Here is a 10,921-nt window from a genome sequence, read left to right as displayed (position 1 = left end):
ACAGCACTGCTGGGGTGGTTGCATCACCAGCCTCGGTGCGGAAGGATAGGAGGGCACTGGCCTCTGGGGAATGAGGAAGTGGGAGGGCCACTGCCAACCTACCTCTCGCCCCAGCCTGGATAGGGCAGGAGCGGGTGCGGGGGCAGAGTGCTGGGGGGGCATCCTCCCCCAGACCCACCTGCCCCTCCCGAGACCCAGGGAAAATTCCGAGGTGGCAGTGGAGGTGAAGGGTGCTGGCTGGGTGGCCTGAAGGGTGCGGTCACTGCACTTTGGCTGTCCACCCACACCACAGATCTGCATCCACCTTAGCAGCTGCCCTGACTCCAGCCCACCATGTCAGACTACGAGAACGAGGACGAATGCTGGAGCACGCTGGAGGGCTTCCGCGTGAAGCTCATCTCTGTCATCGACCCCTCGCGTATCACGCCCTACCTGAGGCAGTGCAAGGTCCTGAACCCCGACGACGAGGAGCAGGTGCTCAGCGATCCCAACTTGGTCATCCGCAAGCGCAAAGTGGGTCAGTGCCTCGCTCAGCGCCCTGGGAGCCAGTCCGGAGGAGGGGGCTGAGGGAGAGGCCTGACCGGCACTGTCGTGCGCAGGCAGGGAGCGTTTGTGCCCTGCCGGCCAGGCCATTGTGGTGAGACCCCAGCAGTGCGGAGGGGACACTGACAGGCCAGCGTTCACCCTCGCCCAGAGCGCCCAGCCCGCAGCCTCCCTCCACCTGCTCTGCGGCCCTCAGGTTTGCTCCTGGACATACTGCAGCGGACCGGCCACAAGGGTTATGTAGCCTTCCTGGAAAGCCTGGAGCTCTACTATCCACAGCTGTACAAGAAAGTCACGGGCAAGGAGCCGGCCCGCGTCTTCTCCACGATCATCGGTGAGGGGTGGGGTGGGGCCTAGACGGAGGGCGGGGCAGGTCGGGCCCTGTGGGCGGAGCAAGGATCGGGGGCGTGGTCAGGACTTACTGTGGGGCAGACCCTCTGGGGGCGGAGCCTATGTGCATGACAGGGGCGGGGCTTAGGCAGGCCCTACCCTATACCCCTGTCTTCCCTGCAACGGAGGACCCGCAGGAAGGTCGCCCTAGGGTTCAAGGGTTCTTGCCTGGCGTCCTTCCCACCCCTCAGGTTGTAGGGGTCCTGCTGTTCTCCAGAGCGGCAGGCAGGGTGTCTGCGTGGTGTGGGCCTCCTGGCCTCAGTATTCGCTCAGGCTGGACCCCCTGAAGCCCTGTCTTAGATATGTTTCAGCCTGGATGTGGGACCCTGTCGGCGCAGGCGGCCGGTAATGCAGAGCCAGCTGCCCTCCTGGGTCTCTGTCTGACCAGGGCGGGAGAGGCCGCCCTGACTTGGCTGCTGCCTCCCGGACCCCAGATGCGTCTGGGGAGTCGGGCCTGACGCAGCTGCTGATGACCGAGGTCATGAAGCTGCAGAAGAAGGTGCAGGACCTGACGGCGCTGCTGAGCTCCAAGGATGACTTCATCAAGGAGCTGCGCGTGAAGGACAGCCTGCTGCGCAAGCACCAGGAGCGCGTGCGGCGGCTCAAAGAGGAGTGCGAGGCCGGCATGCGCGACCTCAAGCGCTGCAAGGACGAGAACTACGACCTGGCCATGAAGCTGACCCGCCTGAGCGAGGAGAAGGGCGCCGCGCTCATGCGCAACCGTGACCTGCAGCTGGAGGTGGACCGGCTGCGCCACAGCCTCATGAAGGCCGAGGACGACTGCAAGGTGGAGCGCAAACACACGCTGAAGCTGCGGCACGCCATGGAGCAGCGGCCCAGCCAGGAGCGGCTGTGGGAGCTGCAGCAGGAGAAGGCGCTGTTGCAGGCGCGGGTGCAGGAGCTGGAGGCTGCGGCACAGGTGGGCACTGTGGGCAGTGCACACAGGGACGGGGAGCGAGAGTTGGGGGGCGAGGTTCGCACCAGGCCCACCCTCACTGCCCCCACCCCGCAGGACGGGAAGCTGGAGCGGAGCAGCCCCTATATCCAAGTGCTGGAGGAGGACTGGCGCCAGGCACTTCGAGACCACCAGGAGCAAGCAGCCACCATCTTCACTCTGCGCAAGGACCTCCGCCAGGCGGAGGCCCTCCGTACCCGGGTATGAGCAGTGATGCAGGCCAATCGGTGCCAAGCCGCAGGGGTGCTGGGGTCTGCTGAAAGTCTCCCTGTGCGTTTTTGTTTGCCTTTTGAGACAGGGTCTCACTATGTAGTTTAGCTGGGGTTAAGCTCACTGTGTAGCCCAGGTCTCAGACTCCTGGGTGCTAGGATTACAGGCATGCACCACCACCCCTGGTCTATGTGCCTGTTTTTAAAATGCAGCCTTTTTGCACACAAGCCTTGTCCGTGGCCCTGTCCTTTGGGCTCAACATGCCTGTGGCCAAATGCTGGCGGTGGCCATGGTCTCCCACAGAGACCATGCTGCTGTGGTCCTAGGCTCACGTGGTGAGCATAGTCCAATCATAGGAGCCCCCCAGCTCCTACCCTGAGTCCACCAGCCTGGAGGCCAGATGGGCCCTGGGATTGGGGTGGAGCTAAGGCAGCTGCCACTCTGCAGTGCTCCGAGGAGAGAGAGATGATTGAGCTGCAGTGCCTGGCCCTGCGCAAAGACTCCAAGATGTACAAGGAGCGCATCGAGGCCATCCTGCAACAGATGGAGGAGGTTGCCATCGAGCGGGACCAGGTGGGCATGGCAGGGAGGGCTGGTGGTGTGGTGGTACTCACCTGCGATCCCAGCTTTCTGGGAGGCTGAGGCAGGAGGATTCAAATTTCCAGCCCCACCTGGTGACTATAAACACTTAGATCCTGTCTCCAAATTTTTTTTTTTGGTCTTTTTCGTTTTTATTGGTACCAGGGATCGAACTCACAACTGCCTGCTTGCAAGGCAGGCGCTTATGCCGCTGAGCTAAATCCCCAGCCCCCTGTTTCCAAATTTAAAAAAAGGACTGGAATGTAGCTCAGTGCACAGGCCCTGGGTTCAATACCCAATACCAGGGGGAAAAAAGTATGTAAACAGTAGTGTCGTCAATTCTCCCTCCTCCCCAACCCCAGCCTTTCCTAGCCTCAGGGAAAACCTTAGCCATCTCAGCCCCTTCTTTTCCGGCTTTCCTCAGTGCTGTGTATGGTAGTTTTGTTTCCTGCATCTCACTGTGCAAAAACAGGAGCTTTCTACCTACCCTGTTTTGCAAGTGGTTTCAGTGAGTCATGGACGCGTTGGCCTGCAGAACCCCTGGCACCACATGATGTTGAAACAGGCCGGTGGCCCACACTCATCCTGTGAGGAGTCGGCAGAGATGGGGTGGAGGTGGGAGGACTCCCCAGTGGGCAAAGCCCTGTGTCTGCTTCCTGGATGGGGCTGTGGCAGCCCCTCCTCCCTGGATTCCCTTCCCGGTGAGCTGAAGTTTGGCTCCTTCCAGGCGGCTCTAAGTTAGAGTGGGACAAGAAGTGGGGTGATGGTCAGGCACTGGCCAGCAGGGCTGGGTGCCCCATGTTATCTGAAGGTGGTATGGGGGTGGAGGTTCTTGGTGTCCCAAACAAAGAACTGAGCAGGATTCTCGGACAGCGTAGCAAGTATCAGGTTTATTAAGAAGTAGTGAGGACAGTAAGCGGAAGTGGTGATGGTCCACTGTGAGAGTACCAGTGGCCAGAGAGCCCACTTCTGAGTCGGACGAGCACTGGTTCCCTTTCGATGCCAGGACTGTGTGAGATGGGGATAGGCAGGAGTCACGGCCCAGTGGATGGGTGCCCTGCTTGCTGGCCTGTCCTAAGGGCAGACTTGGACCACACAAGGTTTTCAGAGGAGGTGCCATGGCACCCACAGCCCACTGAGGGGAGTCAAAGCCAAAATGCAAATGAGGCTGGAGCAGGCCAGGGTTTGCACATGCCTGGGGCGTCTAGGGGATAGGGTAAGCATTATTGATTGGTTTGCTGATTTGTGGGTTTTTTTTGCTTTTTGAAATAAGTTCTCAATATGTAGTTCAAGATGTCCTTGAATTCACTGTGAAGCCCAACCTGGGTTTGAACTCGTGACAATTCTGCTTACAGCCTCCCAAGTGCTGGGATTAAAAATTTAAGCCACCATACCTGGCTGTGATTTGTCTTTTGAACCAGAGTGTCTCTATGTGGCTCAGGCTCAGTGATCTTCCTGCTTCAGCATTCTAGGTGTTGGGATTATAAGCGTGTGCCACCACGTCTGGCTGGTTTTCTGGCATTTTGACATAGCTGTTCTGGTTCCGCCTTCTCCATTCCTACGCCACAGTTTCTGTCATTTGCTTGCCCTTGCTCTATCTCCCATCTCGCCCGGGGCTCTCCACAGCTCCTGTCACTGAGCTGGGGTTGAGCTTTCTCCTGAGCTGTAGTCTGGCCCTCCGCAGCTTGCACGGGGACCTCACACCTGGGGGCCCTGAAGGGATGGGCATTAAAGGACCTGAGGCAGCATGGGTGATCATGTTCTTGGTATTGGTTACCTCCCAGAGTTATAGGACACACACCTGTGGGTGGGGCATAAATGTGCTGCTTCTCCACTATGGGGGCGCTTTTTGTGGGGGACACGGTCCCCAGGACTGTGCTCAGCACTAAACTGGGGAGTTTCTTCTGCTTCTTTGCCCCTTTCACATCCATGCTTTCCATCGGGAGCCTCCTGACTGCTTTCACAATTGCTGGAAGCTAGCACCGTCCTCCATGCCCTGGGGTGCTGTGGGTTGCTGGAGTGGGGCATGCTGCCTGCCTCGGCCTGCCCGCTGAGCTGTGCCCTGGTGTCCCCAGGCCATGGCCTTGCAGGAGAAGCTGCATACACAGTGCGCCCGGAGCCTGCAGGAAAAGGACGAGCTGCGCAAGCGCATCCGAGAGCTGGGAGAGAAGGCCGACGAGCTGCAGCTGCAGCTGTTTCAGAGTGAGGGCCAGCTGCTGGCCGCCGAGGCCCAGCTCAAGCAGCAGCAGCAGCTGGACACGCTGGTCCTGGTGGGCCTGGGTTGGAGCAGCTGAGTGTACAGTGAGGGAGCTGGGCAGGTGTCAGCCCCTTCCTTCTCGGAGGGGCTGTGTGTCCTTGTGGTGGGGCAAAGGCATGTCCATGGCTTTTGCTCGAGTGGGAAGTGGGACTGCAGAATGGTGGTGGTGAGACCGAGCGACAGCCCACAGGCAGCCCAGCACGGAGGGGTGTGGGGAGGGGAGAGGAGAGAAGCACACAATCCGCTGACACCCCCCCCCCCATCTGGGAACACAGAGCTCTGACCTAGAGGACAGCTCACCCAGGAACTCCCAGGAGGTAAGTGGCTCCCACCCTTCTGCTCCCCAGCCCCCAGGACCTCTGTGGACTCAGAGGTCAGAGGACTGACAACAGGGCTACCTCCTCGGCCCCATCGTGCCTGGCCTGGCAGCCTACAGAAGACAGTGTGGGCTGTAGAGTGGGCCAGGTCCAGGGCCGGAGGGGCAGTGGTAGCCTGCAGGGTGGCCTAACAGGACAACCTGCCTCTCTCCGGAAGCTCTCACTGCTTGGGGACCTGGAAGATGACGGACAGCTCCCAGACAAAGGTGAGCAGGCAGGGATACACAGCAAGCCTTCAAGGCGGGTCCTGGACAGCTCTCCAGAATGCTCTCAGCAGGTTCAGCCAAGCGATGCATTCCCCTGCTTCCATCACCTGCCACACCCTCACATTCACATGGAGAAATGAAGGCTTGGGGATAAGCCACGAGGTCAAGGACACCCAGAGAGCAGAGAGAGAGTCAGAGTCTGATTGGGACGTGTGGCCCACAGCAAACTTGTCCATGGACACAGACTGTGGACACCCCTCCCTGTGCAGGCCCTGGGATCACAGAGGGGACCAGGTCTTGCCTGTCTAGCTTCCCTGCAGAGGGACACTGCAGTAGACCAGTGTCCAGGTGTACAAGGCTAGGAAGTGAGGGTCTACTGTGCTCTGGGCAGTGGGGCCAGGTGACTATGTGCTGTCCCCAGTGCCAGACGTGGCAGAGGCTTTGAGCAGCTGGGCAGCATCCCACCTCTGCTTTTAAAATTGGGCTATTCATCCCTGGGCCTGGGCCTGGGGTGGGGAGAATCTGTGGGTGTGGTTGCTGGGAAGGTGAGAGGTGGCAGAGGGAGGAGCTGGGGTCTGAAGTTGTGTGGGAAGACACACCGACTTCCCCAGATCAGCCTGACCCAGCTTCCATGCAAGGGAAAAGGGGGAAGCAGCAGCAGCAGCAAATGGAGAAGTGGGGCCAGCCACCAGCTGCAGCTGGGCCATGTGAACCTGAGGCCAGTGAGCCCACATGAACAGAGGCTGGCAGGACTCAGAAGCTGCCAGGCAGTGTGAAGCTGGAAGGGGTGGGGAGGGTGTCAGTCAGTGCAGATCAAGGGAGACCCTAACAGTGCAGCCCTACCCACCCCCACGCACCTTCTGCCCAAGGGGCCAGAGGCCTGCTCTACTGAGGCCCTGGTGCACTCTGGCACTTGGGCAGTGTAGAGTGCCCAGCTTGCTACTCATCCCCACGCCCACACTCTGGGTGCCAACTTGCCCCAAAATGCCCAGCATCTGCCTGGGGCACACACAGGAAAAGTGTCCTGGGCTCGAGGTCTTTCCTGTGTGCACTTGCTCTGTTTGGGGCTGTCAGCTTAGAGAAGCCGGCCGCTGAAGGTGGCCCTGGGGACCAGTGCTGGGTCTTGCCCTGGGGCCGCCTCCTGTCTCTCCTCTGTGCGGTGGGAAGTCTTCACAAGACCTCCCGGACTGGCCTGGGCAGAGCCAGCTTGGCAGAGGGCAGGGGCTGCAACCACAGGCCCTGCCCTGCTGTTTTCCAGGTGGCCTGGCCGAGAACCTGGAGCAGCTCTGTGTATCCCTGCAGAAGGAGCCGTGCTCCCTGAGCCCCCACGTAAGGCTTATGGGGTCTTCGCTGTCCTGCGTCTTACTGGCCCTGGTCGGTCATCGGGGAATCAACTGCGGGGTGATCCCCAGATCCCCGCCTGGACGTTCTTGGGGTGCAGCGTCTGGAACACTAGCAGCGCCACTCATGTCCTGCAAACAGGCAACAGTGGACTTGGGGGCCTGACGGGGCGGTCGGGAGGGGGCGCAAGGGAACCCGGGAGGGAGGAGCGCGCGGCTGCAGCTGGGCTCGCCTCACAGGACCTGGGTCCCAGTGTGGGCGGGGAGCCCCCCGAGAAGGAACGACGGCGCCTCAAGGAGAGCTTCGAGAACTATCGCAGGTAGGTCGCGGGCGCGGGCCGGGGTCGAGACCACACGGGTGACACCTGCTAACACCCGCCACCGCTCCCGCAGGAAACGAGCGCTCAGGAAAGTGCATAGCGGCTGGCAACAGGGTGAGGGCGACCGCGGGAACAGCAGCGGCAGCGACAACACGGACACAGAGGGCTCCTAGCGCGTCAGGGATGCGCAGACTCTTCCCCAAGGACCTGGCGTCCTATTCGCATTGTACTCTAAATGTGCATTGTAGGAGTCTGCAGCACGCGACTAAGTAAATAAAAACAACCTGCGAGGCAACCACGCAGTAACGCAGGGGGCGGCGGAGCGCTAAGCTCTGGAGCGGCGGACGGAAGCCTGGGGAGCCACTTCCGCCTGCGGTGCCCACTTCCAAGATGGCGGGAACAGCGTCGGGCGCGCGGGGCGGGGCCGGGGGAGCGGCCTAAGTGGTCCATGCCGGCGAAATGCTGCGGGCCGTACTGGGTCGCGTGCCGGCATTGCTGGGCGGTGTGCGGCGCTGGGGGACCGGCCTGAGGCGAGTGAGGTGCCCCCAGTCCCACCTGGAGGTCGCGGAGAGACGGCAGGCCTGGTGCCGGGGCTGGCGGCACTTGAGCTCAGGGCCGGAACCCTCGACTGGGCTGGGGCGTGTGGAGTCGGAGCACTACCAGCTCGTCTACACCTGCAAGGTGGGCACAGGGCGGGGACGGGCCGTGCAGGGATATGGAGGGCGCTACGAGGGGACGTGGCCTCGGTGGGCCCGAAGATTGCGCCTGGCTCCGAGTGGGTGGGGCTTCTCAAGGGGCGGGGCTGCCTAGGGTCTAGGCCAGTCAAAGGACGGGGTCTTCCAGGGGGCGGGGCTACGGGGTAGGGTCTTCCCGGGGGCGGGGCCTTCCTGAGGCGAGGTGCTCTCCGGGGACTAGGCCGTCCGGGTGGTGGGACTGTATCAAGGAGGGGCCGTGCCGGGGCGCGGGGCTCTGGGGCGGGCCCATCCCGAGGATAGATGACTCGGCGGCGGGGCCAGCGCGAGGGGCTGGGCTTTCCGAGGGCGGACCTTCCCAGGTGTAACCTGTCGGGGGCGGGGCCTTCTTGAGAGGGGCGGAGCTGTCCATGTTGAGACTCGCTAGTCCTGGGGAGGACACTTCCCGGAGCCTGACCCGGTTCGCCCCAGCCAGGTCTGTGGGACTCGATCCTCCAAGCGCATCTCGAAGCTGGCCTATCACCAGGGCGTGGTCATTGTGACCTGCCCGGGCTGCCAGAACCATCACATCATCGCAGACAATCTGGGCTGGTTCTCCGACCTGGATGGGAAGAGGTGAGGCCCGTGGCAGAGTGGGGTTGAGGAAGGCTTGGGCCCTAGGACAGGTGGAGGCCCCGGTGACACCGGCACAGCAGCACTCACCTGGGCCCCTGCTCACCCCCACCGGGCAGCCCAAGCTCCTATCCTCCAAGAGCCTGGCTCAGTTTGAAGTTCAGGTCAGGAACGGCCTTTTGGTACTGGTGCTGGCCCTTCAAGGGGCAGCTGTGGACCTGGGCAATCTGGGCTGCTCCCCTGCTGTGCTCACTGCAGTCTTGTCCGTGGCTGTGGTAACTCCTGGGGAGGGGTGAAAATAGCAGTGCTTGGCAGAGCAGAGGCAAAGGTCCCGTGGAATCCATGTGCCAGGCGCTGGGCTGCTGCTGGGCCATGGCCCCATGGTCCTGCTGAACACCAGCAAAGTCTCTTCTTCCACCCTGTGGGAATGGGGCCGGCTTCTGGGAGTGGCCCTTGGTAAGTAGTCACCTCCTGCATTACACCTCGGGTCACCTGCTGCGTCACCCTTGTACCATATTCCTGGCCAGAGCCAGCATGGGTGCCCACAATGGGGCTCTGTGTGTGGTGACACTGCTTCTCTGTCTTGCAGGAACATTGAAGAGATCCTGGCAGCAAGGGGCGAGAAGGTGCACCGGGTGTCTGGTGAGGGGGCCCTGGAGCTGATCCTGGAGAATGCAGGGCCCCCCAAGTCCCCTGTGGGCCCAGAAGTGGATGATGATGCGGATCCCACCCACACTGGCCAGACCAAGCGGAGCTGACCCCACAGTTCCTGGCACTGTTGGTGTCTTCCTTTGGCAGGGACATTTGGTTGATCTGGGTTGCTTGGCCACAGCTTCCTCCTGTCGGTAAAGCTCCTCTGCACATGGGGCCTGGCTCTCTGGTCTCTATTCCAGGCTCAGAACCGTTTCTCTGAGCACCAGAACCCTGCTCAACCTGTCTCCTCATCTTTCCCTGTTCACAGCATACCCAGGTGGATCCCAAACTTGTGTGGCCTTGGACAGGGCGCACCTCCCTGCCTTCCTGCTGTGCCCCCTGCCACCCCCTGGATGGGGTGGGCTCACCAGAGCTGGGTGAGGAGCCTGAGTCTGCAAGGATCCCCCAGCCGCCTGGCCCCACCTCCTGCATGTGCTTCATCTCCGGCTTTGTTTGACTGGTGCGCAGGATGTTCCTATGTTTAGGGAAGTGAGTGATCCCAGGCATGGTCCTCTCCAGTTTTCTCTGCCATGTGACCTTCAGCATTAATCACCCGCCCTGTCTGGCAGGGAGGCACCTAAAAGGGGAGAGGGTGGAGGTAGTGGCTGAGCCTAGTGAGACAGGGACACAATTTGCCCGTCCCTCCTGGACCCAGCTAGCGACTACAGCTCACTCCGGCCGTGGGAGGCTGAGCGTAGGTGCAGCTTGTGCCCTTGTTCGATTACCCCCTGTCCTCTACTCTGCCAGCAGCCTGCTATTATCCCCACCTGTCACTGGGGAGAACTGTCGTCAGCCTCCAGGCTGGGCCTGCCCCCCGCCTCCAGCCTGCTCCTCATGGAGGCCCAAGGTCACAGGAGACCAGCTGGGGCTTCCCAGGGTCCTGGAGCGGGTTAGGTGGCTCTGGCTGGGCCAGGCCTGGGCTCCTCCCTGCCTCTGACAGTCAGATGCTGGCTAGACCTGGAAGTGCTGGCTAGACTCTGCTTTTCTAAACGGGGAAACAGGCCTGCTGTGCAGATGGGGTTATTCACCCTGCCTTTTCCATATCCCAGGGCCTGACAGCCCATTCCACATGCACCCTGCAAGTCAGAGCCCATGCCTCGCTGTCCTCCCTGGACTCATGTTAGGCTGCTGAGCCTGCCTCGATGGGGGCCCGGGAACAGCAACCTAAGCCAGCCTGTGTGACCGGCGCAGCTCCAATGAAACAGGACACAGGAGATGCTTTTGTGGATGACAGTTAACTGCTGCTTTATTCATGCGGGCTCTGGTTTATATATTTGGCCGTGACCAATCACAGGCTGCCACAAGGAAGCAGGGCGGGAATGGGATGCAGGCTCCGGCTACTATATCCAGCTGTGGCCAATCAGGAGTTGCCACAGAGTATGGAGTGAGCACGACTTAGCGCACGGGTTGGCTAATTTAAAGAGGGACGTAGCGCATTGCGGAAGCTGGCGTGGTCCTTAGTCCCGGGTGGGGTATGGTATGTTGAGCGCCTGCGCCCAACACCTGTGTGCCTGCCCAGGGCTCCGAATTGCTCAGGCCTTCCAGCACCCAGCCCTCAGCTCCTGCTCCCTGCTGTCCCATGGAAGCCACACCACCCTGCCTTGTGTCTGGATGCAGCCTTCCCACTCCAGCTCCTGTCCCCGTAGGGTGTCCTCTGGATGGTGCACTGGGTCCATGGGCCTAGGCCAGGTCAGGTCCGCGGGCCAGTGAAATGTGACCACACAGTGTCCCCTGCAATCTTTCTGCA

At 61.2% G+C, this 10,921-nt stretch overlaps 2 protein-coding genes across 7 annotated transcripts; both read left to right on the top strand.

Moving 5' to 3' along the window:
* The first annotated feature begins 92 nt into the window (after positions 1–92).
* Card9 (caspase recruitment domain family member 9) lies at positions 93–7,472 on the top strand. Of its 4 annotated transcripts, none has more exons than XM_013155846.3 (12): positions 93–223; positions 310–517; positions 740–877; positions 1,368–1,852; positions 1,946–2,089; positions 2,546–2,671; positions 4,753–4,947; positions 5,210–5,251; positions 5,469–5,517; positions 6,776–6,846; positions 7,098–7,177; positions 7,251–7,472. In XM_013155846.3, exons 2-12 carry the CDS (start codon positions 334–336, stop codon positions 7,348–7,350), a joined length of 1,614 nt encoding a protein of 537 aa, XP_013011300.1. In that variant the 5' UTR covers positions 93–223; positions 310–333; the 3' UTR covers positions 7,351–7,472. The 4 variants fall into 4 exon arrangements, 3 of the variants coding, with proteins under 3 accessions (XP_013011300.1, XP_013011303.1, XP_063100441.1); XM_013155849.3 differs by having other exon boundaries at positions 97–223; positions 313–517; XR_010046003.1 differs by lacking the exon at positions 5,469–5,517 and having other exon boundaries at positions 118–517; positions 7,251–7,360.
* Positions 7,473–7,480: 8 nt separating this feature from the next.
* On the top strand, positions 7,481–10,407 carry Dnlz (DNL-type zinc finger). Of its 3 annotated transcripts, XR_010046006.1 has the most exons (5): positions 7,481–7,858; positions 8,345–8,484; positions 9,071–9,326; positions 9,443–9,551; positions 10,224–10,407. XR_010046006.1 is itself a non-coding variant. In XM_003472985.4 (3 exons), exons 1-3 carry the CDS (start codon positions 7,637–7,639, stop codon positions 9,237–9,239), a joined length of 531 nt encoding a protein of 176 aa, XP_003473033.1. In that variant the 5' UTR covers positions 7,481–7,636; the 3' UTR covers positions 9,240–9,347. The 3 variants fall into 3 exon arrangements, 1 of the variants encoding a protein (XP_003473033.1); XR_010046005.1 differs by having other exon boundaries at positions 9,443–10,407; XM_003472985.4 differs by lacking the exons at positions 9,443–9,551; positions 10,224–10,407 and having other exon boundaries at positions 9,071–9,347.
* Positions 10,408–10,921: the final 514 nt, after the last annotated feature.

The sequence above is a fragment of the Cavia porcellus genome, unplaced genomic scaffold (assembly GCF_034190915.1).
Source record: "Cavia porcellus strain 051 isolate PalLab524CR breed Dunkin Hartley unplaced genomic scaffold, mCavPor4.1 scaffold_49, whole genome shotgun sequence".
In the NCBI taxonomy this organism is placed as follows: Eukaryota; Metazoa; Chordata; class Mammalia; order Rodentia; family Caviidae; genus Cavia; species Cavia porcellus.
Note: the sequence above shows the minus strand (reverse complement) of the source record. Positions and strands in the feature narration are given on the sequence as shown.

Coding starts and splice junctions, on each gene's coding strand:
- Card9 (XM_013155846.3), top strand. CDS start 334: ATGTCAGACTACGAGAACGAGGACGAATGCTGGAGCACGCTGGAGGGC. Junction 878..1,367: donor CGTCTTCTCCACGATCATCG/GTGAGGGGTGGG, acceptor CCCGGACCCCAG/ATGCGTCTGGGGAGTCGGGC. Junction 5,252..5,468: donor CACCCAGGAACTCCCAGGAG/GTAAGTGGCTCC, acceptor TCTCTCCGGAAG/CTCTCACTGCTTGGGGACCT.
- Dnlz (XM_003472985.4), top strand. CDS start 7,637: ATGCTGCGGGCCGTACTGGGTCGCGTGCCGGCATTGCTGGGCGGTGTG. Junction 7,859..8,344: donor AGCTCGTCTACACCTGCAAG/GTGGGCACAGGG, acceptor CGCCCCAGCCAG/GTCTGTGGGACTCGATCCTC. Junction 8,485..9,070: donor TCCGACCTGGATGGGAAGAG/GTGAGGCCCGTG, acceptor TCTGTCTTGCAG/GAACATTGAAGAGATCCTGG.